The sequence below is a fragment of the Myxine glutinosa genome, chromosome 7, assembly GCF_964187855.1.
Source record: "Myxine glutinosa chromosome 7, kmMyxGlut1.1, whole genome shotgun sequence".
Classification (NCBI taxonomy): Eukaryota; Metazoa; Chordata; class Myxini; order Myxiniformes; family Myxinidae; genus Myxine; species Myxine glutinosa.
In genome coordinates this window covers 171730632-171755835 of record NC_136267.1, presented here as the reverse complement: position 1 = coordinate 171755835, position 25204 = coordinate 171730632, and the positions used below count along the sequence as shown (strand labels likewise).

Genomic DNA, 25204 nt, shown 5'->3' with positions numbered 1-25204 from the left:
GCTCAGGTGTGCCAAGGAAGGACTTCGCACGGCGGAGGATGCCCAGTCGGTGACTGGCTTTGGAGGCCAGATTTTAAATGTGGTTTTGATCTCATGTCTCATGAGGGATGATCTCATGTCCGACATTGAGGGCCTCTGTCCATTGTTGAAACAGCAGAAGCAGCATGTCCAAGGTAGAGTGACCTGAATCTGAATAGATGATCTGAGATCAGGCCAATGGAAAAAAGGTAAGATTTGATGTGAACTGCAATGATGGATTCCATGACCATGCTGATAATTGGAAGCTCATAGGTCTGTAGCTAATGGGATCAGTTTTAGCACTGATCCCCTTAACTACAGATCTATGATAGGGTGAAATGAGCAGAAGAATTTGCAAGAGCAAAGTTAGTTTTTTTAGGAAAAGTGTGCTGATGCTGTCCGGTCCAGTTGCAGAATCAGAGTCGAGGGTTGCCAGAAACTTCACCTTCTCGGGTGAAAAGGCAAAGTCCAGAAACGGTTGGGTACAACTGGGGACAGACAGCGAGATGATGGGGAGACAATAGTCGGAAGCAAACAGAATTGAAGCATTCAGCCTTCTCACGAGCAGAGTAAGCTGTGGTGCCATTTGAAATAAGGGTAGGGGTTGAGGGGGTGAATACTCAGGAGACAGACCTAACAAGGTGCCACCAGGTTTTAAAGGATAAAGGAAAGTTTGAAAGTTCAATCTTGAGGTTGAACAGATGTTGCTTTCTGGCTCTCCTGAGAGAGGGCACACTTCTTGTGGGTTTGCTTTCCAGGAATAGAAGGCAAGTTGTTTCAGAGCAACTGCCTTACCACAGGATTCAGTGTACCATGGTCGCGAGGAAGGGTATGATAACTGAAGACGAGATGGGATGAATCTGTGTACGAGAGACAGCAGATTTCTGTGGAAGAATTCCCAGGTCACATTAATATCAGGGGTGATGGAGATAGGAGACCAGTCCTGAAGTGAGATGGCTGCTGCCAGTTCCTGTCAGTCAGTCTTGGTGAACTGTGAGACTGGCCAACACTGAAGTGGCTCTGAGAATATGCAGACACATGTCAACTCTCACAAGTATATCAGATTATTCAGTTGGAGCAGAGGAAGAGCAGCAGATATTTGTGGGGATGTACCACGTCCAGAAGTCCAAAGGATTTGCTAATGGGAGAAATCCTGGATGGAAAGTTTACAGATTGACTCAGTTCCATAGAGTCAAAGAAGTCCTTTGCTGAAGTGCCATGGCCGGTGAAAGAGGTACCAACACCCAGCCAATTAGCATGCTGACAAGTTCAATTGCCACATACGGGGAAGAGATAGTTGGGACGAGTAGTTTAAAGTTGGTCCATGTTGTCCCAGAGAGAATGGAGTCACCACTGTTTGGAGGATGGTATAACACAACCATAGACACAAACAAGAAGTGGGAGTGGAGGAAAAAGTCACAGCCCAATGTACTTCTGGGGGTTGGGATTATTTGGGGGTGAGGGGGGTGGGGGGTGGGGAGTGTGAGGGGATGTATGGATTTGGGGTTCCCATGTAAATTTCATGTTAATTTTTGGCAACAATTATAAATGCATTCTTATGAGTCCTAATTTGAAGAAAATTGCTGTTGCCACTTTTAAACAATTTTTGGTGACGTTGAGCTGAAGTCAAAGGTCATGGGTAATCTTTCGTTCTCCGAGAAAGGTTGGGTGACAATTTCAATCAAAATCAGCATATAATGCATTTGGTTGTGATCAGCCGCCGACTGGGTCAAGTGACAGATGCCGAACTGAAAGCTAATAAGGCTTCAGGGCACCATACATGCTACAGTGAGACATGTCACAGTGGTCATCTGGAACGTGCCAGGGTGCAGTATGAGAAGGCCTGTCAACAGAAGTAGATCGCAAATTTTTCAGAAGCAATGTGGTCACCCCTCTTCCATGGACAGTACCCTAAGTGTCCAAGAGTTTGAGCTTGGTCGACGTGAACATCGTTTCACACATTCGTTGGCAGCTCCCTTCAAGAAAGAGATGTGCTTCTGATACTGCACCCATGGCAAAGATATACATGAGGTGTCCACCTTCAATGTCAGTGATCAGCTTCAAAATGCAGTGTGAGAGAGCAACAGTGAAACATGGAAGGTTCACCTCAGTGCAGTCATCAGTGCAAATGATGCTCATGCCATTGATATAAAGTACCACTTAGCATGCTGAGTGAAGCATGTACAGAGTGACGCAAAGAGGCAGGGATGATACTGCACAGTTTAATTTGGCAGAACACAAACTTTGGCATAATTGCATCAGACATTGAGTTTATTTGCCTTGTGGAAAGCCTCCTTAAGGATGGCCCAGTCTGCATGGCTGAGTTAATTGCAACCTACATGAGTATTCAGAGGAAGAATGGGGTACAGTCTGCATTGTGAAAGTGACATGAAGAAGAAACTCATTTCACACATAGAGGACATCCACTTCATGAAGCCCAAACACCAGAACAAGTCTGAAGGAGTCTTTTCCACAGCTTTGCAAAATGCTGCCGTAGAAGATGTAACGACACAAACTGCTGGAAGGGGCAAGAGCCAGTTTTTTCAGTGCCTCCATCCTGTGAAAAGCTATCGGATAAGACACAGATGGAGATTTGATAGAACGTTGCGTGCCAGTGATATCTTTTCTTTTCCATCTATCATATATCTTTTCCATCTTCCTTTAATTCCATCTGGGTCGACAACGATTTGTCCCACTTCATCCTTCAAGCAACTCACCCCCATCACATCACACTTCTCTTTCGCTATGTGCTTTGCAATCTTGAATACTGCTTTCTGACCCTCTTCCGAATCCAAGCGTTCTCCAAACATTTTCCTACATGCCTCCTGCGCCTTTGCTACCTCTTTCTTTGCAGCCTTCCTGGCTGCCTTATAACTTTCATGCTCTGCTGTTTCTGCTCCCGTACCCTTCACCTTCTGCCACTCCTTGAACTTCTTCCTCTTCTCATCAATCCTCTTTCCAACTTCATCATCCCACCACCATGTTTCCGAGTGCCTCGGTGGTCCTTTTGTCCATCCACATACCTCACCAACGGCTCCCAACAGACTATCTTTCATTGACATCCAACCACGTTCAAGCTCAACCACATCATCCTCTACCCTACTCAGCCTCTCTTTTAATGCCTCTTCTCGGAAAGGAAGTTGGTATTTCAAAAAAGCTGTGGAGCTGTGGATGAAAGCCTTGCATGTGGTGAGATCAGGAGATCCCTACCTGGACTGCCTACAACTCCCTCCTAGCCTCTGAAAAACCTCTTAGAAAAGTTGCTGTCCTTCCTTTGGTTGCAGTGCATGCCCATGAACGGCAAACTCTGTTGACACTCAATCTCAATCAACCAGTACACTCAACCTTCACCAAATATCACAAAGACTTTTAACTGTGCAACTACAAAGTGTAACTCGGCCGCCAGTACGGGGTTCAGGTCGATTAAACAGGAAGAGACAGCCAGGGAAAGGTACTAACAGATAACGTCCGGTTTATCAGCTTGATAATTCGACCATGCAGCAGGTAGCACTCACTGCCTTCCAGGTTACCAGTAATCATCCAAAGCTGACCTGAATCTTTCACCCACCCCCCCCCCCCCCCCATAATCTTTATTACCACATTGATCCTTCTTAACCACTGATCTCCTTACTAACTGTATAGGAGGTCTGACCTTTGACCTCTTGTCCCCAAAATTGAATCATTTTATCTTTCTTTATATCATTATGCATACCTGTACCACAGTGTTTCCCAAACCCATGGTTGCAACCGAAGGGTGTTCCTGAGGGTCGCGGGATGGTCTCAAAAAAAGAAATATTACAGTGTTAAAAGGGGATTACCTCACTGGCACAATATGAAGGATTATTGAAATAGTAATTAAAGTAGAATAGTTGTGGAAAATATAGCATCTGTTATGTTTGGAATTCACGTGTTATAATTCACATGTAATTTATGTTTGGAATTCACATGTTAGAGTTCATATGTAAGGGAAAGGGAAGTGACGGTTGGTTTTGGAGAGTGGGAGGAGCTAAGGAAAGAAGAGGTTTTTGGAGGCCTAATGGGCATGCTGCAAGACATCTTTAATATGATGAACAATTTTTTCAAGAAACATGATCCATACTGGTTGAATTGTTTGTCTGTGTGCACTGACGGAGCTCCATCTATGATGGGAAGTCGTTTGGGTTTTGTTACTCGTGTTAAAGCAGAAAACCCTGATATAATAATTCACTGTCTTACATCGGGAAAACGGAGCCACTCAACGTTTGCAACCGGACCTCCATGTAGTTTTCAATAATGCTATCCAAATTGTGAATTTTGTCAAAGCCATGGCTTTAAACTCACGCATTTTCCATAAAATGTGTGAAGAGATGGGATCACATCACCAGGTCTTGCTGTTCCACTGATGTTCGTTGGCTCTCTCGAGGGGAAGATTCTCGGAAAAGTTATTGAGCTAAAAACAGAAATTGAATTTTTTTACGTGAGAAGAACTATGCACTGACAGACTGTTTTAAAGATGCTGATTGGCTGGCAAAGCTTGCCTATTTGGGTGACATATTCATGCACCTGAATGAAGTGAATTCAGACATGCAGGGCTGTAATCATACCATGGTGAAAATAGATGAAAAAATTGCCTCATTCAAGAAAACGTTTGCTCTTTGGAGAGAAAAACTGGCGAAAGGAAAAACGGCTGCCTTTCCAGAACTGAGTGCTGTGCTGGAAGATGCGTCGAAATATCCTTTGTTGACGTCAAAAGTATTTTCTAAGATCATCTGAAGAACCTTCAGAAAGAAATGGACAGGTATTTTCCAGAAAACGTCGACCTCAAGAAGCATAGTTGGATCAGAAATGTGTTCAATGTGGATGTCAGTAAAGTTGGAGAAGATATTCCGGGATTTCAAGAAGAACTTATATAACTCAAGGAAAATCAAGTGCAGAAGCAACGCTTTGAAAAGCTCCCTTTTTCAAAATTTTGGACCCAACTTGAGAATATAGTCAGGTTCACTATGTTAACAAATATAATTTCGTTCAAAATTTTGGTAGATTAGCAAAACTATACATTTTTGGAATATTCAGAGCATGAGGAATCCAAAAATTAATGTTTACATTTGCGTAGACACCTTTGCGAAAATGACACTCAGGACAGTGATGAAGATAGTCAGGTTCACTATGTTAACAAATATAATTTCTTTCAAAATTTTGGGATTAGCAAACCTGTACATTTTTGGAATCTTCAGAGCATGGAGAATCTGAAAATCAATGTTGGCATTTGCACAGACACCTGCATGGCCGCCATTTTGGATTTTGAAAATGGCCGCCATAAAATACATATTTTGCGCGATCTCGGCTTCTAGTTAACCTAGAGACTTAATTAAATATGCTAATCCTATGTTTTCTGGGTCAAGGAATCCAATAAAGGCCTCAAAATAGTGCTCAGGATTATAGAAAAGCAACACACAAAGGTAATTGAAAACCATTGTCTTTATATTTGTGATATAACTGTATTACATAATACATGATATTGCAAGTCCTTTGAAGTTATAGGTTGTTATAGTTAGTATCAGATTGAACTATAAGTCCTATACACAGGATCTACGAGGTCTATACCGTTCAGGAATATGCTTTTACAGATCTTCATCACTGTCCTGAGTGTCATTTTCGCAAAGGTGTCAACGCAAATGTAAACATTAATTTTTGGGTTCCTCATGCTCTGAATATTCCAAAAATGTATAGTTTTGCTAATCTACCAAAATTTGAACGAAAAAACAGTGAACCTGACGAATAAGCCCATTCTGACTCGGGAGGCTGAAAAAGCTCTTCTGCCTTTTCCAACAATACATCTCTGTGAACAAGGATTTTCAGGTCTTGTTGCAATCAAGACTAAAGCAAGGAATCGCATGTATCCTCAGCATGCTTTGTGCTCTGTTCATCAACATAAAACCAAACTTAGAGGAGCTTACCCACAAAATGAAGTAGTATCACGGTAGCCACTGAGAAAATCTTTGTAAAATAAAGTCTCATTTTCATGTAAATTGGTTTTTTATTTCGTCCAATTAAAAAATCTTTGAAAATCATTATGTGTTGGTAATTAATTCAATAAAACTATATGAATAAACACAATGTATCAAAATGATAGGTCATTAACACTGCATGTACAATTGTACATACAGCGTTTAGGGTTGCCAGGCCAGGACAAGATTGTATTCAGAGTCGCCACCAAAACGTTTGGGAACCACTGCTTTCCAAGTTTGATTTAGATCCCTTCAGCCGTTCTTAAGTTATCACTGTAACGAAAACCTATCACGGACGCAAGGAAAACAACCAGAAAACATAATGCCTCCAGCAACTTCATCGGCGGAGGCATAAAAAGGTTTGGTCATGTGATCAAGAATGGATTAGTTACACTTTAGTATGTGATTTAATTGAACGTGCTCATGATCATCAAACGATGGTGCATCACTTCGACCAGGAGATCTTGGACTGTTGATGTACATTTGGTCGGAGGACGATGTGAGGTCACAGAAGGCGATGTTATTTGTTTTGTTTTATTTACATCAATATAATTAAGAATCAAGACCCTCTGCTTCCTCCACTGCCAGTCCAAATTCGAACCAGCCTACTAATCAGTCAGCTACTCAAGTAACAGACAGCTCAGTTTAAACCAGCTATCTCAAATATTCAGGCAAACACATATTGAATATCCTGCCATACTCCCCGACCAGCAGTTAAATGAGGGAACTATATCTGGAAATCCTGCATGCCCCAAAAATGCAATCCATATTTGACTCCTCAATGCAATCATCATGAAGTAAGTGATAAATAGTGCTTTAAACATTCTACATTATAAAAAAAATCACAATTTCATATACTGCATTCATTTAACTGACAAGTTAGATGAGCACAGCATAAAAGCCAATTTGGGAATTACACTTCCTGCAAAAAAAAAAAAAGCATGTGAGCTCGACAAAAGCAGCTCACATGTTGTCCTTGTTGGTTTGACAGGCAAACTGAAAATCATAACGAAAAACACAAAAAGACATCAAAAAGAAACTCACCTTCTTTGGATTTAAACAAGCTCATAAACACTTTCAAAGTAAGAGAAAACCATTGCAGTCTTGCTACAATGCTTTTGTGATATTGATTTCGTTTTGCTGGATTGTCAAGAACATCCATCACATCCCGCTTCATCTAAGAAGTTAAAAGAAAAGTGAGCACAATTAAAAAAAAGTGTTGAAACAGAGCACAATCCTTAAAAAAAAAGAAAATCGTCAAAACAAGTACAGATACATTAAAAGTACACTGCCCCCATGCCAAATAAATAAATATGCTCCTGCCCGGCAATACCGCCGTGCAGCTCAGAGACTGCATTGGGAGGAAGAGGTGTACAATAATTGATTAAGCAATAAATAATGAATCGATTAATTGATTAAACAATTAATAAAAATATATCTTTTATTGCCAAATCACTTGGTCACTGTCGTGTCCAAATATCAGCTTCCTAGCTCAAAAGGTGCCTGGGATATTGCCCAGATGAGAAAGAAAATAAAATAAATGATTAATAATGAAAATAAATAAACAATAATCATAAGATAATTAAATAATTAATCAATTAGCTAATAGAATACCAAAACCACCACTGTTTCATCTGAATCTGTAACTTAAAAAAATTAATTAATCAGTCATTGATCAAATAATTAAATAATTAATCGATTAAATGATTCATCAAAAAATCAAAAATAACATTTACAGCCAAATCACGGTCAATATATCAGCCAAATCACGGTCAATATATCACGGTCAATATCACGGTCAAACAAATCACGGTCAATATATCAGTCCAAATATCAGCTTCCTAACTCAAAAGAAGCCGAAGATATTGCCCAAAAGAGAAAGGAAATAAATAAGCGTTTTTTTTTGTTATTTTTTGTATACAAGATCGAGGCTCGTGAAAGAGCTAACATTAATCACACAAAAAGACAAACCGACACACAAAACACAAAAAACAAGGGGAGCGGCAGACAAGATGGGGAGAGAGGGGGAAGGACACAAAAGAGAGGGGGAAGAGGGGGAAGGACACAAACACAACATTTGAGAGCAGGGACATCGGGAGGACTTGGGGGGAGGTGGGAGAGGAATAAAACATATGAACACTGCAAGGACTCTGGGGTGAAATACCGGGGGTAGAAAAGATCAAGGTTTTCGATGGGGGAAGATAAGAGATGGTGGTGAACAGCTGTTTTAAAGACCTGGAGGGAGGAGTGGGATTGAAGGGAGTGGGGGAGTTTGTTCCAGAGGTGGGAGAAAAGGGGAATGAAAGAGTGAAGGTGAGCAGAGAGCCTAGACTTTGGCAGTTTAACCATAAGAGGGTTGCAGGCAGATCTTGTGCGACCTGAAGGAATATTGGGGGGACAGAGCACAGAGAGAGCTGGGGGAGCAAGGCCGGAGAGGAGTCGGTAGAAGACAGAAAGACCACCAACCTGCCTGCGGTGAGTGAGTGAAAGGCCCTCGGTGTTGACTACATCGCAGGAGATTCCAATGATTCTGAAAGCTTTGGCCTCAACAGCGTGAAGCCGAGCAAGGTGTGAGGCAGGAGCACCAGCCCAGAGGGGGGAACAGTATTCCATTGAGCTGCGGATGAAAGCCTTGTATGTGGTGAGGAGCTCAGGTGTGCCAAGGAAGGACTTCGCACGACGGAGGATGCCCAGTCGGCGACTGGCTTTGGGGGCCAGCTTGGAAATGTGGTTTTCCCAAGAAAGATCATGGCAGAAAGTGAGACCCAAAAGCTTGAGCGACAGAACTTCTTGGACAGGATTGTTGAGAAAGTAGATGTCCAGTCGGTCCTTTCGGAGAGACATTGTAAGAGTGTGAGATTTGTCAGGATTGAAAGACATGTTCCACTTGTTTGACCAGTCTGTGATTTTGTCCAGGTCTGCAGAGAGTGAGGAGGCTGCAGACTGCCGATCTGAGGGATGAGGAATGAGGAATGGAGCGACAGAGAGTAGAGTCGTCAGCAAAGAGATAGAGAGGATTTTCAAGAGAGTCAGAGAGATCATTGATGAAGACCAGAAAAAGCACAGGGCCCAGAACACTACCTTGGGGAACTCCAGCCTGAACAGGAAGAGGAGATGAGAGAAACCCATTCAGGGCCACACGTTGACTACGACCAGAGAGGAAGTCCGCCAGCCATGCGTGGAGATTTCCATGGATACCAAAGGAGGAGAGTTTGGTGAGCAGAGCAGGGTGCCAGTCCGTATCGAAGGCACGTGAAATGTCAAGGGAGACAGCTCTAATTTCCTGTTTGGCGTTGAGGACCTCCATCCATTGTTGAGAAAGCAGAAGCAGCATGTCCAGAGTAGAGTGACCAGGTCTGAAACCAAATTGATGATCAGAGATCAAGCCATTGGAGAAGAGGAAAGATTTAATATCTGAAGCAATGATGGATTCCATGACTTTGCTGATAATTGGGAGAAGGCCGATTGGTCTGTAGTTGCTGGGGTCTGTTTTTGCACCTTTTTTGTGCAAACCGGTGATGTTGGCTGATTTCCAAGCAGATGGCAGTTGACCTTGAGCAAAAGAGAGGGTGAAGAGAACAGAAAGAGGGAGTGAAAGAGCAGAAGAACATGATTTTAGGACCCGTGGGCTGAAGCCGTCAGGACCAGTTGCAGAATCAGAGTCGAGGGTTGACAGAAACTTTTCCACCTTGTCAGGAGGAAAGGACACAGAATCCAGGAGCAGCTGGGTACGACTGGGTACGGTGGGTACAGAGAGGGATGGGTTTGGGACACAAGATTTAGAGGCAAACACAGAGTTGAGGCATTCAGCTTTTTCACGTGCGGAGTCAGCCGTTAAGCCGTTTGAGGTGAGGGAGGGGATGGAGGGGGAACAAACACCAGAAACAGATTTGACCAGACGCCACCAGGATTTGGAAGAGGGAGACAGATAAGAGAGTTCAGTCTTGAGAATGGTGAGATATTGTTTCCTGGCTCTCCTGAGGGTGGACACACACTTGTTTCGGGCTTTGTGAAAGGAAATGAGATTTCCTTCCGTTGGATTTGCTTTCCAGGAGACGAAAGCGAGTTGTTTCAGGGCAACAGCCTCACCACAAGATTCCGTGTACCATGGACGGGAGGAAGGGTATGACAACTGAAGACGAGATGGTATAAATCTGTGCATGAGAGAGAGTAATTTACTTTGAAAGAATTCCCAGGATGAGTTGATGTCAGAGGCGGTAGAGATGGGAGACCAGTCCAGATGATTGATGGCTGCTTGAAGACCGTGCCAGTTGGCCTGAGTGAAATGCCAGACTCGTCGACGCTGAGGAGGCTCTCTGAGAATGGTCAGAGAGATGTCCACTTATTTAAATCTTAATTTAATTAATTTAAATTTAAATTTAAACTTAATCTTAATTTAAACACTTAATTAAATCGATAATAATGAAGTAACTCATCAATTAATTGATTAATCAAAAAATATATATACCGTTTTTTCCAAAGCACTTGCTCACTATAGTGCGGAAATTTCAGCTTCCGAGCTCAAAGGATGGCTGGGATATCGCCCGGACAAACCAACAAGAAAGAAACCAGAGTGAAAACTGAGTACTCCCTTGCAGCACGCGTCACTGCTGGGCGGGCCCCCTTCGGAGCCCGGCAATGACGTCATGCAGTGCCTGGAGATGGCATTGGAAAGGAGAAACAACAAACAACAACAGGAATTTTAAGGCCATTTTCCCTGCAAGAGCGGGGGTTAGCCTTGCGGTCCCCATGACAATGTTCTCCATTTTCCCCTATTTTCAACATCTCCCCTTGTTAACCCCCTTGCCCGCATTTCTTCTTCCACCACCTTTAGCCAAGTCTTTCTCGGTCTTCCCCATCCTCCACTTCCTTCTACATTCATTTCCATCACGCTTCTCAACCAGTCACTTTCATCCTTCCTCAACACATGAACAAACCATATTGTTGCGAATATGGAATTTGGCCTCCATATCCGCTTGTAAATATTCCCCTATTTTCTCCGATACTCCCCAACTCTCCCTTACCCCATTCCCTAGTCCCATTGTCTGTAAACAACACCCATTAGAGCCGATCTTCCCCTTCATCCCCCCATTAAATGTCGTGCCCAGGTCCCCCGCACCACACGTAGACAATTATAGGACATCTTGCTAGTTATTCTTAATCTATGTCAGTTAAGGACTTGTTTCCATTAATTATGACTCTTCGTTGCACCAGAATGTGATTATATGGCACCTGTTAGGAAGTTTAGGACCTCCCCATACCTCTCCGCATCTCTTCCCCATGAAGAAGCGCCAACTACAACAACAACAACAAAAGAGGGGGGCGGCGCGGTGACGGCATGGGGAGTGGGCGTCCTCCTTCCGGCTCGGTTAGCCACCATTGACCACGCGCTCCACGGGGTTACCACGAAGGGGCTCCCTGTCGGCCCCTCGTCAAGGGCGGAGCCGGTAACCCCCGCACCCAATGAGAAGCCATGGGCCGATGCCATCTGGGGCGGCGCTAACGAGCCGAGGGCGTGTCACTCCCCGCCGGAGATATACGCGGCCCCGCGCCGGACGTGAGAGAGATGCGCCCCGAGCTTGGAAGGAAAAGACGCCACCCTCCCGAGCGCTGAGCGACCTCCCCAGCTTGAGACCAAAGTCGCGACCCACAAGCGCTGTGATACCTTCACGCATCTCTGGACACCACCGTACGTGATTCTGTCCCTGAGCCAGGTGCACCTGAGCCATCGCGACCTGCCTCCCCTTTTCATCAACCCCCGTGTGAGTCAGCATTTTGTCCCGTTTATCTGTGGTCTGTCTAGGGTTAATATAAGAGTGTGTCTAAGTGCCTGTCTTCCTATGCTGTCCCTCTTGTAGTTGTAATCTAACCTTTTTCCGTACGAATATACTTGAGAATCGAAACCCTGGTGTCGTATTGTGTCATTATAACCCAGCCGGGTGTCTTCTCTTTCCTATTGAGCCAGCGTAGCGCGATTAGTTAACATTCGGGCACAATCGGGTAACTTGTACGGATACGGCGGCCATCCCGCTCGGCCCACCATACCATCAAAGTCGTATCTGTAACAATTGGTGTCGGGAGTGAGATTCGAGGCCCGACCAAAGTTTGAAGAAAAAAAAAAAAACGAATAGAGGAAAAAAAAAATTTGGTCAAAATTTGGAGCGGCCGAAATTTGTTTTGTTTTACGAAACTCGAATTTTGCAAGTCGCGCTATGGCGGATCAAGACGGCTGGGGTCCGGTAGGGGAGAGTGAGGTAGGGTCGATCCAGGACCAAAATGAGGGACAGGAGGAGAGCGAAGCAGTGAGGGCGGCAGGTTCGCAAAATAGCGCCGTCACGCACGAAGAAGCGGGCGCGCAAAATGGCGCCTCGCTGATCACCGCGCCAGCGACCGTGGCAGCGCCCCCGATGGATTTGAACTTGTTTTTTATACAAATGAAGGCCCTTATGGCCCAGAATAGTGAGCGATTGGAGAACCGGATGGATGCTCAGGGTGAGCGATTGGGAAACCAAATTGAAGAAATAACGAACCGAATGAGGGCTCGGAGTGAGCGATTGGAGGGCCAACTGGGGGTAATGAGGGACGAAGCGAGGGGTACCGGAGAGGGGTTAGACAACGGGATAAAGGAGGTGAAAAATGGGTTAATGGGGGTAGAAAATAGAATGGCTGCCCAGGAGAATCAGATAGAGGGAGTGAAACATGGGTTAACGGGGGTAGAAAACAGAATGGCCGCTCAAGAGAATCAAATAGAGGGAGTGAAAAATGGGTTAGAGGGGTTAGAAAACAGTATGGAAGGCAAATTGAGGGACATGAGGGACCAAGCGGAAAGGGAAGTTAAACAAATGGAGCAGCAGATAGAGGGGGTCAGAATGGGGGTAGAAACCAAACTGGATGCTCACAGGGAGGAAATGGAGCAGATGAGGGTGGCATCTGGGCAGGAGATGCAAGTGATGGGAGAGCAGATCAGAAGAGGAGTGAGTGAGGAGGTCGGAGGAGTGCGCGAGGAGGTGAGGCACTGTAGGGAGCACATGGAGAAGGAGGTGAGAAAGGGGACTGTAAAGTTACAGGGGGGCATAGAGGTCCTGACGCAGGAGGTGGAACAGCTGACGGAGGGACAAAAAGAACTAACGGAGCAGGTTCAAAGGAACACTGCGGTATTAGGAGGGTTAAAAGTGACACAGAAAGAACTAAAAGACGACTTGATAGCGACGAAGAGGGAATGTCAGATGGTACGTGAGGGACTGACAACGAGGTTGGACGAGGTGGTAGAGGTAATGGAGACGAAGGACCGGCAGGTGAGGACGCACATGGAAACGGTCAAGGTAGCCTTGGAGGACGAGCTTGAGGAGACGTACCGGGGAATAAAAGAGGTGAAGCACAAATTAGAAGAAGTGGAAGAAGGGATGAGTGAAATTAAGAAGCGACGGAGAGGGGATAAGAAAGAGATAAAAGAGGAGATAAAAGAATTGGTCCAAAGTCTGTGTTTGGATCGTGATGATGTGCTCATTAACCGGATGAGGGATTCGCAGGTGATGGAGGAGAAGCGAAGAGGAAGAGGACCCGGTGTAAGTGGTGACCAATATGGTCGTGCGTATGATGCGCCAGGGGATTTGATAAGCTTGGGGGTCGAGATGGACCCGGGTGTTCGTGAGAGGCCGTTGGTGAAGTGTGCGACAGGTCTGGTGTGCGAAAGAGGAGGTGTGCGAGAAAGTCCGACTCTGGGGTGTGTGAGGAAAAAGTGCGTGCCAAGGAGTAGTGAGGGTGCTGGCGAGAGTGAGTCGGTCGTAGCGCGTGTGCGAGGGAGCACATGGAAGCGTGGTGTGGTGAGTGTTACAGAGGGTGTGACGGGAGAGTGTGCGCAGGAGTGTGCGCGAGAAAGGTGTGTGACGGACAGGTGCATGGGGAAAGAGTGCGCTGTCAAGAGTAAGGGTGAGTGCTCTGTCAGGAATGGAGGTGAAAGTAGTGAGAGTGACATGGAGCGTGAGTTAGTTGTGACAGGTGAGCGAGGATGTACACCTGGGATGGAAGGATGCACACCTGGAATGGTAGAGCGTGAGTGGGAATGCACGCTGGAATTGGTAGTGAGGCACGTGGTTGGGTGTGCGAATGAGAGCACACCTGTGATTGTCACAGAGGAGGGGGCGCGAAGAGGTGTTTTGGTGAGGTGTGCTACCAACGAATGTGTGCCAAAGTGTTCGGTGGTCAGGTGTGTGACCAAGGCTGTGAGTGGAATGGGTGTACCGAGGTGTGTAAGGAACGGTACGAGGAGCATGGAAACGGCTGGATGTGTGAGCAAGGAACGGGCTGCGGGGTGTAAGCGTCCAGGTGAAGCATCGACGTTACACGGGTTAGAGGTTAGAGCGACTTTTAGCCGAAGCAGGCCCTCGGTGCGTGCCGGGCCTCGCTTTGAACGGCCGCGTCCAGGCTCCACTAGGCGGAGCTGGCAGCCCGATAGAAAGGGTCGTCATGGCGACCACGTTTTGTTGAGACGTGCCGGCAGGTCGAGATCGGGACATTGGATGGCTCCACGCCGAGGTGATGCATGGGATCTCGGCCCGGGTAAGCCCCCGTCCCTGCCCCGAATGCCGGACGCATCCAGCCGCAGGCACAAAACAACCAGCATCCATTGCTTGGCTTTACGAAGCCGGGCTTTGGACAGGAATTGGCGCACCGAGAGGCAGTAGTGAGTAGACTGGGTGATGAGGTTAGTGTTTTGGACCCAAAATTAGAGAAAAACAAAATTTGATGATTGGCAAGGGATTGGCAGTAGTGATTGGCAGATGATGAGTAGTGATTGGCAAATTTTTGATTTGTTGAAATTTGATGTGCGAAATCGGTAGTGAGAGACCCCCGATGTGGTGGGATGGCAAATCCACCATCCCTCACAGGTGGGGCAAAGGAGCACTAGATTATGGGGTGTATGGCAGTGAAAACTAGCCCGGGTGGGTTAGGATATGGTGTGTAGGGATCTAGCGAGGATTGACATTAGGTGACGATAAGGTTAGGTAGTGACTGATACCTGTAGTGGGGACGCAGGTAGATTAGTGTGGATTATAATGACGAGGGAGCGCAATAGTTAAAGGGACGACTGGGAAGCGCAAGTTTCAGAAGGGAGTAGTTAGCTGAGATGATGCCGTGTGTGTGAGAATTGAACAGGTGTGATTGCACAGGTGTGCAACTGGACAGGTGTGTGGAGCCGTGTATGAGTAGTGAGTGTGTGGATCAGCGCGAATGCGCTTGGGGAGAGAAGGGTGCAGGTGGCACCAGGTGTGAGAGCACAGGGTGCAAGTACAGGTGTGTGGAGAGAGTTGGAGTAAGTGGTATGGAGTGGTGTGCGTGGTGCGAAGGTGTGGATGGGGGAAGAGTGGACCCCTTTCACGAGTACCCGGGGCGGGTAGTGTAAGTGTTAGGTAGAGGGTACAGGTAAATTGTGGTTGGATATTGGCATTTGTGGTGCGGTTGCAGAATGGTGTTGTGGATGGGTGCATTAGTGTTGTGGAAATGGCTGGGCGTGTAGCCTGTTAGTGTGTGTAGTTGGTTGGGCACTCCACCACTGTGAGGATGTCGGCCAGGTGAGGCCGCAGGTGGGCTCTGGGAGCCGGTAGAGTTGTGGATGGGGCCCGAGGATCCGGAGGATGGACCCGGGTAGCCCAGTGCCAGAGAGGGCACCGAGTGGGGAGAGTGCCAGAGGGCCTTCCCCAGGTAGTTAGGTTAGGGCAAGGAGCAGGTAAGCTCGGAGGCAACTGCAGTGGTGGAGGTGTGCAGGTGGGTAGACCCACTGGGAGAGGTACACGCCGCAGCCCAGAAATTGTGCGAGGGCACCGGGAGATGAATCGGGGGAGTGAGACCCCAAATTGAAGAGCACCACAGTTTGGCCAATGGGAATTGGTTTTTAGAACCCATAGTGTAAGAGGGCCAATGGTTTGGCCGGAGGAAGACCCCGGGTAGTGTAAAGTTGTTAAAGTCATTTAGGAAATAGTTAGGATTGATGAACCTGTCGCACCATACGCAGCCACTTACCTGTGGTGATGATGATGACTCCACACCTGTGTTTTCTTTGTTTTGTTGCAGGAGATGAATCGCAGTGTGGATTTGTGAGACGCATCACGACGTGGATGAGACATTGGGGTGATTCCATCTCTCCCTCCCTAGGAGGGACTGATGATGAATTGGTAATGGCAAATTATGATGTTGAGTTGGAGATGGCAAATTTTGATGAGAGTTGAAAATGGCAAATTTGATTGGTTAGGAGGGAGAGAAGACGAATTTGGTTTATGGGAGGAACGGGGAAGACAGTAGGGATGTTTGTTGATTTGTAAAGTAGATGTTTATGGGTAGTGTTGTGTTTTGTGGATACAGTAAGGGGTAAGGGAGGGGCCATGTAGGTTACCTGGTGGGGGGGGGGGCGTACGATAGGAACGTACCTGTCTCACCTGGTTCCCATGTGCCCCCAGTGTGCATTACCTTATATTGCGTGCACTTTTGCGCCCTTACCACCTTACTCACTTGTCTGCTTCTTTTGTCTCCCACCTCCGAGGATCTGGCTTTGGGGTAGAGAGAGAGGAGAGAGAGGTGCTGGCTACGCAGTTGTGGGCCTGCACTTTCGCTGCTTGCTGCCTGGATCGATACACCATATGGACCGCAATGTTTGTGGCCGCCCACCATGGACCGCAGTTCTTTTGCGGCCAAGCACCACCCGTGGATGGACCTATGGATCAACGTGGCACCTATGCCATACAGGTGAACCACTAATAGTTAACACCACCAAGTGCACCACAAGAAGAGCAAGAGACACCTGCAGGGTTAGGGGTTGTTGAAGTTATTTTTATTCCAATGAACAGTGGTGACTGCACCGATTGGTGGTGGGGTGGTGCTGTTGATGCTCGGGAAAGGGTGCTCTGCACGTTATTAAAGGCCGTCGGCCACAGAGCACTCGTGGGTTGGTGTATCGATGTTGGCAAGCGCGCTCTCTCTATGCATAACATCTGCATGTGTTCCTCCAAAAACAGGTCCTGGATCGTAGTGTAAATAGCAGCGTAGTCTTGTAAATAATGCTCCCTACCGGCTGTATGTTTAGTTTGAGAATTCTTTCCGGATTCGGTTATCCTGTGGGTGTGTTTCTGTGAGGAGAAGGGTGCAACGTCGCAGGGGGACATATTTACTCATTTGTGAATATCAGTAAAACTGTCGCACTCAGGGTAGAGTTAATAGTAGAGGGAACTACATTGCGTGCCACACTAAAGTAGGTAAAAATTTATCGGGTCGGGACGCCCCGAGGGTAGAGAAGGGTGCAATGTTGCGAATATGGAATTTGGCCTCCATATCCGCTTGTAAATATTCCCCTATTTTCTCCGATACTCCCCAACTCTCCCTTACCCCATTCCCTAGTCCCATTGTCTGTAAACAACACCCATTAGAGCCGATCTTCCCCTTCATCCCCCCATTAAATGTCGTGCCCAGGTCCCCCGCACCACACGTAGACAATTATAGGACATCTTGCTAGTTATTCTTAATCTATGTCAGTTAAGGACTTGTTTCCATTAATTATGACTCTTCGTTGCACCAGAATGTGATTATATGGCACCTGTTAGGAAGTTTAGGACCTCCCCATACCTCTCCGCATCTCTTCCCCATGAAGAAGCGCCAACTACAACAACAACAACAAAAGAGGGGGGCGGCGCGGTGACGGCATGGGGAGTGGGCGTCCTCCTTCCGGCTCGGTTAGCCACCATTGACCACGCGCTCCACGGGGTTACCACGAAGGGGCTCCCTGTCGGCCCCTCGTCAAGGGCGGAGCCGGTAACCCCCGCACCCAATGAGAAGCCATGGGCCGATGCCATCTGGGGCGGCGCTAACGAGCCGAGGGCGTGTCACTCCCCGCCGGAGATATACGCGGCCCCGCGCCGGACGTGAGAGAGATGCGCCCCGAGCTTGGAAGGAAAAGACGCCACCCTCCCGAGCGCTGAGCGACCTCCCCAGCTTGAGACCAAAGTCGCGACCCACAAGCGCTGTGATACCTTCACGCATCTCTGGACACCACCGTACGTGATTCTGTCCCTGAGCCAGGTGCACCTGAGCCATCGCGACCTGCCTCCCCTTTTCATCAACCCCCGTGTGAGTCAGCATTTTGTCCCGTTTATCTGTGGTCTGTCTAGGGTTAATATAAGAGTGTGTCTAAGTGCCTGTCTTCCTATGCTGTCCCTCTTGTAGTTGTAATCTAACCTTTTTCCGTACGAATATACTTGAGAATCGAAACCCTGGTGTCGTATTGTGTCATTATAACCCAGCCGGGTGTCTTCTCTTTCCTATTGAGCCAGCGTAGCGCGATTAGTTAACATTCGGGCACAATCGGGTAACTTGTACGGATACGGCGGCCATCCCGCTCGGCCCACCATACCATCAAAGTCGTATCTGTAACAATATCAACCTGTTTCTCTTCACAGCATCCATCACAGGCTCTATTCCCATCATCTTTCGCAATTCATCATTTGTGTTCCTCTCTCTCAACAATACTCCGCACACCACCGAACCATTCGCATTTCCACCCTCTCCAGCATTCGTTGCTGCTCTACGTTCATTACCCATGTCTCGCTCCCATAAATCATAACACTTCTCACACATGCAGCATACACCTTTCCCTTCAGCTTCAACGACACTGCCCTCCCCGTCAGCACGCCACTCAGTTCCCGAAACTTCTTCCATGCACATCTCACTCGAGCAACCGTTGCAGAGTCTGATCCACCTTCTCCATACAGCATGTCTCCTAGGTAGCAAAATGTTTTCACACCTTCCAGCTTCACGCCGTCTCCATGATCCAACTCAACATTTCCTCCATCTGCAGCTCCCTCTGTGCACACCTTACACTTGAATGTAGCTGCCACACTGGTTAATGACCCTCTCAGACCACTACATTTTTGATGAACCCACTCAGCGCACATTGTACATTGAATGGAGTTCACTCCGACACCCTTCCTGCACACAGCACACGGCCACTTTCCAGTTCTTTCCACCTCACCACATGCTTTACCACTTCCCATCACCTTTGTTTTTCCGATATTCACCTTCAGACCTTTTGTCTCCATACATTCCTTCCACTTGTTCATCTTCTCGTTCAGTCTATCCATACTTTCCGCAATCAACACCAGATCATCTGCATACAACAACTCCCACGGTAAACCCTCCTTTACATTCCGAGCCATCACCTCCATCACAGCTACAAATAGTAGTGGACTTACTATCGACCACTGATGCACTCCCACCTTCACCTCAAACTCACAACTGTTCCCGTCCTTCGTCCTTACAGCTTCGTCCTTACCCCACAGATCCCCAAAGGGGCAGATTTTTTTTTATGCTGTTAACAGGCGAAGCTGCATTACGGGTGATGAAGCTTGTGCTGAAGTTTCATTGAAATTGTATGTGTAGTTTCAGAGAAGAGAGCAAATACTGACTTTGGGGGACTCAAACCCCCCTGTGGACTTCCTTAGACCCCAATATTTTTAATGGCATTAACAAACTTTGGCACATCAAGGGTGATGAAGGTTGTGGTCAAGTTTCATCGGAATTGTGTGTAGTTTTGGAGAGAGCAAATACTTATTTTGGGGGCCAATCCCTGGCAGACCCCCCTTAGGGCCCCATTTTTAAAAATGCTGTGAGCAAACTTTGGTACATCACACGTGATGAAGGTGGTGGTCATGTTACATCAAAATAGTGTGTGTAGTTTCAAAGGAAAAAGCAAATTCATATTTCGGGGAATCTACCCCCCAGTAGACTCCCATAGGGCTCGAGTATATTTAATGCTGTGCACCAACTTTGATACATCACAGGTGATGAAGGCTGTGGTGAAGTTTCATCAGGATTGCGTGTGTAGTTTCTGAGAAGAAAGCAAATACCTATTTTGTGGGGTCACACCTGGACCCACGTTGACCTCGGTAGACCCCCTTAGACTTGATTTGAGTTGCAACATACTAAATATCATTTGTGCCAAGTTTGGTCAAAATCCCATCAGCAGTTTTGGAGAAGAAGTTGCAAGTGTTCATGGACTGACGGACTGATGATGAGCCATCGCATAATTTCCCGGGAACTATGTGCCAGGTGAGCTAAAAACATGCTATTTGAATTGAAAATAAAAACATACTGTACTCACATTTCCTGGTGGGTGACACCACCACACTGTTAATGGTGTATGTTCCAGTACCATGATGAAACTAGAACAACACTCTTCGACTTCACAACGTAGACCGATATGCCTCTGCCCACATTATTACATCATTATACATGCTTGCACCAAGTTTGATTTAAATCCATTCAGCTGTTCTCAAGTGTCACATTTTTACCTGACGTGATTTCTGACCTCACCAAAATCACAAAATCACCTCACCCTGCACCATTGATTCCAAAATATAATCAGTTCATCTTTGCATCATAATATATACTTATAGCTTGTGGAAAATGCCAAACAATAGAAAAGAAGGGACATTAAAAAAAATCTCGTGTGCATGCTGGAATACCCTTGTGTTCTAAAGAGGAACCAGGTAATGTTCTCGAAATGTTCATATAAAGGGCTGCCCTACATATATAGGTTAAAACTCGTCAGTAAGTAAAGTTTTTTTGAACTGTATGAATCAAATTGGCACCCATTTATATTAACTTTTCTAGAGCATTACCTAGTTCCTCCTAAGAACACAAGGGTATTCCAAGCTATGGAACAATGACAAGCTATGGAATGTCCCTTCTTTTCTAGAGTTTGCCACATGACACATACCAAATAAAGGGGCCTTTTCTATGCCACTGGCATTTTCCCCAAGAATGTCCCTTCTTTTCTATAGTTTGCCACATGGCACATACCACATAAAGGGGCCTTTTCTATGCCACTGGCATTTTCCCCAAGAATGTCCCTTCTTTTCTATAGTTTGCCACATACCATATAAAGGGGCCTTTTATATGCCACTGGCATTTTCCCCAAGAATGTCCCTTCTTTTCTATAGTTTGCCACATGCCACATACCATATAAAGGGGCCTTTTATATGCCACTGGCATTTTCCCCAAGAATGTCCCTTCTTTTCTAGAGTTTGCCACATGACACATTCCATATAAAGGGGCCTTTTCTATGCCACTGGCATTTTTCCCAAGAATATCCCTTCTTTTCTATAGTTTGCCACATGGCACGTACCATATAAAGAGGCCTTTTCTATGCCCCTGGCATTTTTCCCAAGAATGTCCCTTCTTTTCTATAGTTTGCCACATGGCACATACCAAATAAAGGGGCCTTTTCTATGCCCCTGGAATTTTTCCCAAGAATATCCCTTCTTTTCTATAGTTTGCCACATGGCACATACCATATAAAGGGGCCTTTTCTATGCCCCTGGCATTTTCCCCAAGAATACAGTCCCTTCTTTTCTATAGTTTGCCACATGGCACATACCATATAAAGGGGCCTTTTCTATGCCCCTGGCATTTTTCCCAAGAATGTCCCTTCTTTTCTATAGTTTGCCACATGAAACTAGAACAACACTCTTCATACAAAGAGTACAAAATACCATACAAAGGGGCCTTTTCTATGCCCCTGGCATTTTTCCCAAGAATATCCCTTCTTTTCTATAGTTTGCCACATGGCACATACCATATAAAGGGGCCTTTTCTATGCCACTGGCATTTTTCCCAAGTAAATGGAGGGGCGCTTTGCACTTCCCTTGATACAGAGAAACCGTCCCATATAAAGGAAGGCGCGCTTTGCATCTCCCTTGATATCCATACAATAAGCAATTTGATATGGTACATTACTCATAATGACGCTGAAAATCAGGTTTAAGAATAAATAGATATTAAATACGAACAAAATATATTTGTTCATCGTGCAAGACTTTATTCAAGACAATATAAAAGACTTCAAAAAGTAAGAGTGAAAAATATTCAACCCACATAGGACTCAAACCCACAATCCCAAGCTTGGGAGTCTGACGTCTTATCCGTTAGGCCATTGGGCCAGTATGTTGCATTTTTGTAATAATATTTTAAAGAGTTATAAAGTGTGTATATATGTATATTTACATATATAATATTTATTTATATATATTGTTGCGGATTCGTCGCCGGCCTTCTCCCCTTACCAAGGGGGGATTAGTCCCCTTGTCTTTGACTGACCAGCGCGACCTGGGACCTATGACGTGCCTTCCGGACAGCGCGAAATGGGGTATTAGGACCAAATTCGCTATTACCTAAATACTCGCGCTGCCCTGAAGCGAGGAGATAAGCCCTGCACGAACCACGTGTGTTGATACGCCAAGCGGTTTTGCGTACATGCGATCTGCGCCGTTATCACTTACTAGACCCCGATTCAAGCGGTTCTTATTCGTACCACGCTTAGTCAATGGAGAAATCACAAAGGCGATCGAATTGGGAAGCAAAGGAATAACAGGTTTAATTATTAATATTTACAATGTACAATGGTTCAAGAGCAGAGACACAGAGCAATCCTTAAAACAGTCTTATACTTAATCCCAAGGACACGTGCCCGTCTCACACACACACACGGGGCATGCAGATGGCAGGACGATGTTCACCAGCTCGCCCAGGGATGGCTCTCGTGCAGTTCTCTCCGGTCCCCGGCACGTCCTTTGGAGTAGGTGAAGGCAGGAGCTCTCCGCGTGTCGTTTGGACGGAGCGAGTTATCACGGGGCGAATTGGTAGGGAGCGGACTTTGACGCGGCTGGCGGTTATTCACTGGCGGCTATGGCCGCGCTTACTCGCGTGGGTGAAAAGCGCTATTCACGTTCCCGGCGTGTCTGACTGCGCCTGCGTACGTGTACCGCCAACGCTTCTCCTTCTTCCCCTGGGCGCGCACGTTATACTGCGAGGTTATAGTTCACAATGGCGTCTCCACTGAACAAGTCCTTCTGATCCTCTTGCATCAAAGTCCTGCTGATAAGTCCCATCGCCACTGCCGTGTGCACGCGAGTCCTATCGCCACTGCCGTGTGCACGCGAGTCCTTTCACAACGAGCAAACCCCCTCAAGTCCTCCCGCGCTAGTGATGCAAGTCAAGTCCTTTCTCTCAAGCTCCCTCTCTAAGTCCTGTCGAGGGCTTTGCGCAGCGCATTATATAGGCACGCCCCGCGAACCTTCTCGAACTCACCAGACACGCCTCACCACGCCCTCTCACGCCATGCCGCTAGAGCCCTGATTGGCTGGTGGCTCTTATCGTCTCCCGCTCCCGCGGCCGCTCCCCGACCTCAACGCCGGCCCCACCCTTTTTAGGCCTACCTCGTGTTACTCGACTAGTGGGCAGCCAATGCTTAACAAACTGGATCGAGGCTAGGGTGGCTGGGAAATCGGTGGCAAGTAAAGCCTATTTTCCTGTCTTTACACAATGCAGGCACTAAGAGGGGAAATGACCTATTCTTACACATACTAAGACATAACTATACAACAAATGGGCCTATGTTGCTCGTGTGACTAACTATGAGGGGCAACCCTTTAACCTTTAATGACTTCAATGTGCCAATCTCAAAACCGTAGCAATATATATATATTTTTTTGTATACAAGATCGAGGCTCGTGAAAGAGCGAACATTAATCACACAGAAAGACAAACAGACACATAAAACAAATAACATCGGGAGCGGTAGACAAGATGGGGAGAGAGGGGGAAGGACACAAACACAACATTTGAGAGCAGGGACCGAGAGACATGGAGACATCGAGAGATCTGTGGGAGGGAGAGGGCTTTGGGGGGGAGGCATGTGAAGGGGGGGGAGGCATGTGAAGGGGGGGGGGGTGGGAGAGATATAAACATATGGACACTGCCAGGATTTCCAGGAAAGAAGTTGGAATTTCAAACAAGGTGGATCTGGGGTGAATTAGTGGGGGTAGAAAAGATCAAGGTTATGGATGGGGGAAGATAAGAGATGGTGGTGAACAGCTGTTTTAAAGACCTGGAGGGAGGAGAGGGATTGAAGGGAGTGTGGGAGTTTGTTCCACAGGCGGGAGAAAAGAGGAATGAAAGAGTGAAGGTGAGCAGAGAGCCGAGATTTCGGCAGTTTAACCATCAGAGGGTTGCTGGCAGATCTTGTGCGACCTGTAGGAATATTTGGGGGACAGAGCACAGAGAGAGCTGGGGGAGCAAGGCCGGAGAGGAGTCGGTAGAAGACAGAAAGGCCACCTACCTGCCTGCGGTGAGTGAGTGAAAGGCCCTCAGAGATAGCTTCATCGCGGGAGATTCCAATGATTTTGAAAGCTTTGGATTCAACAGCGTGAAGCCGAGCCAGGTGTGAGGCAGGAGCACCAGCCCATAGGGGAGAACAGTATTCCATTGAGCTGCGGATGAAAGCCTTGTATGTGGTGAGGAGCTCAGGTGTGCCGAGGAAGGACTTCGCACGACGGAGGATGCCCAGTCGGCGACTGGCTTTGGAGGCCAGCTTGGAAATGTGGTTTTCCCAAGAAAGATCATGGCAGATAGTGAGACCCAAAAGCTTGAGTGACAGAACTTCTTGGAGAGGATTGTTGAGAAAGTAGATGGGAGGGTTGTCCAGTCGATCTTTTCGGAGAGACATAGTAAGAGAGTGAGATTTGTCAGGATTGAAAGACATGTTCCACTTGTTTGACCAGTCTGTGATTTTGTCCAGGTCTTCAGAGAGTGAGGAGGCTGCAGACTGCCGATCTGAGGGAAGAGGAATGGAGCGGCAGAGAGTGGAGTCATCAGCAAAGAGATAGAGAGGATTTTCCAGAGAGTCAGAGAGATCATTGATAAAGACCAGAAAAAGCACAGGGCCCAGCACACTTCCTTGGGGAACTCCAGCCTGAACAGGAAGGGGAGATGAGAGAAATCCATTCAGGGCCACACGTTGACTACGACCAGAGAGGAAGTCCGCAAGCCATGCATGGAGATTTCCATGGATACCATAGGAGGAGAGTTTGGTGAGCAGAGCTGGGTGCCAGACCGTATCAAAGGCCCTTGATATGTCAAGGGAGACAGCTCTGATTTCCTGTTTGGCATTGAGGACCTCCATCCATTGTTGAGACAGCAGAAGCAGCATGTCCAGAGTAGAGTGACCTGGTCTGAAACCAAATTGATGATCAGAGATCAAGCCATTGGAGAAGAGGAAAGATTTCTATAAAGACAGTGCTATTTACTTTTAAAGCAAAAACTATGGCACTTAGGTGGAATTTGTTTTGAAAGCCATTAATTAGATGTATTGGCCGATG

The 25204-nt window shown here is 46.7% G+C and overlaps 1 protein-coding gene across 1 annotated transcript in view; it reads right to left on the bottom strand.

The window, feature by feature from the left end:
- The window catches only part of LOC137431839 (uncharacterized), a 327221-nt gene that overhangs the window by 287048 nt on the left and 14969 nt on the right, over positions 1 to 25204 (bottom strand). Inside the window, exon 3 of the mRNA XM_078782560.1 lies at positions 7050 to 7182. Within this exon, the coding sequence (XP_078638686.1) occupies positions 7050 to 7182 (133 nt within the window). The remainder of the gene's footprint in view (positions 1 to 7049; positions 7183 to 25204) is intronic.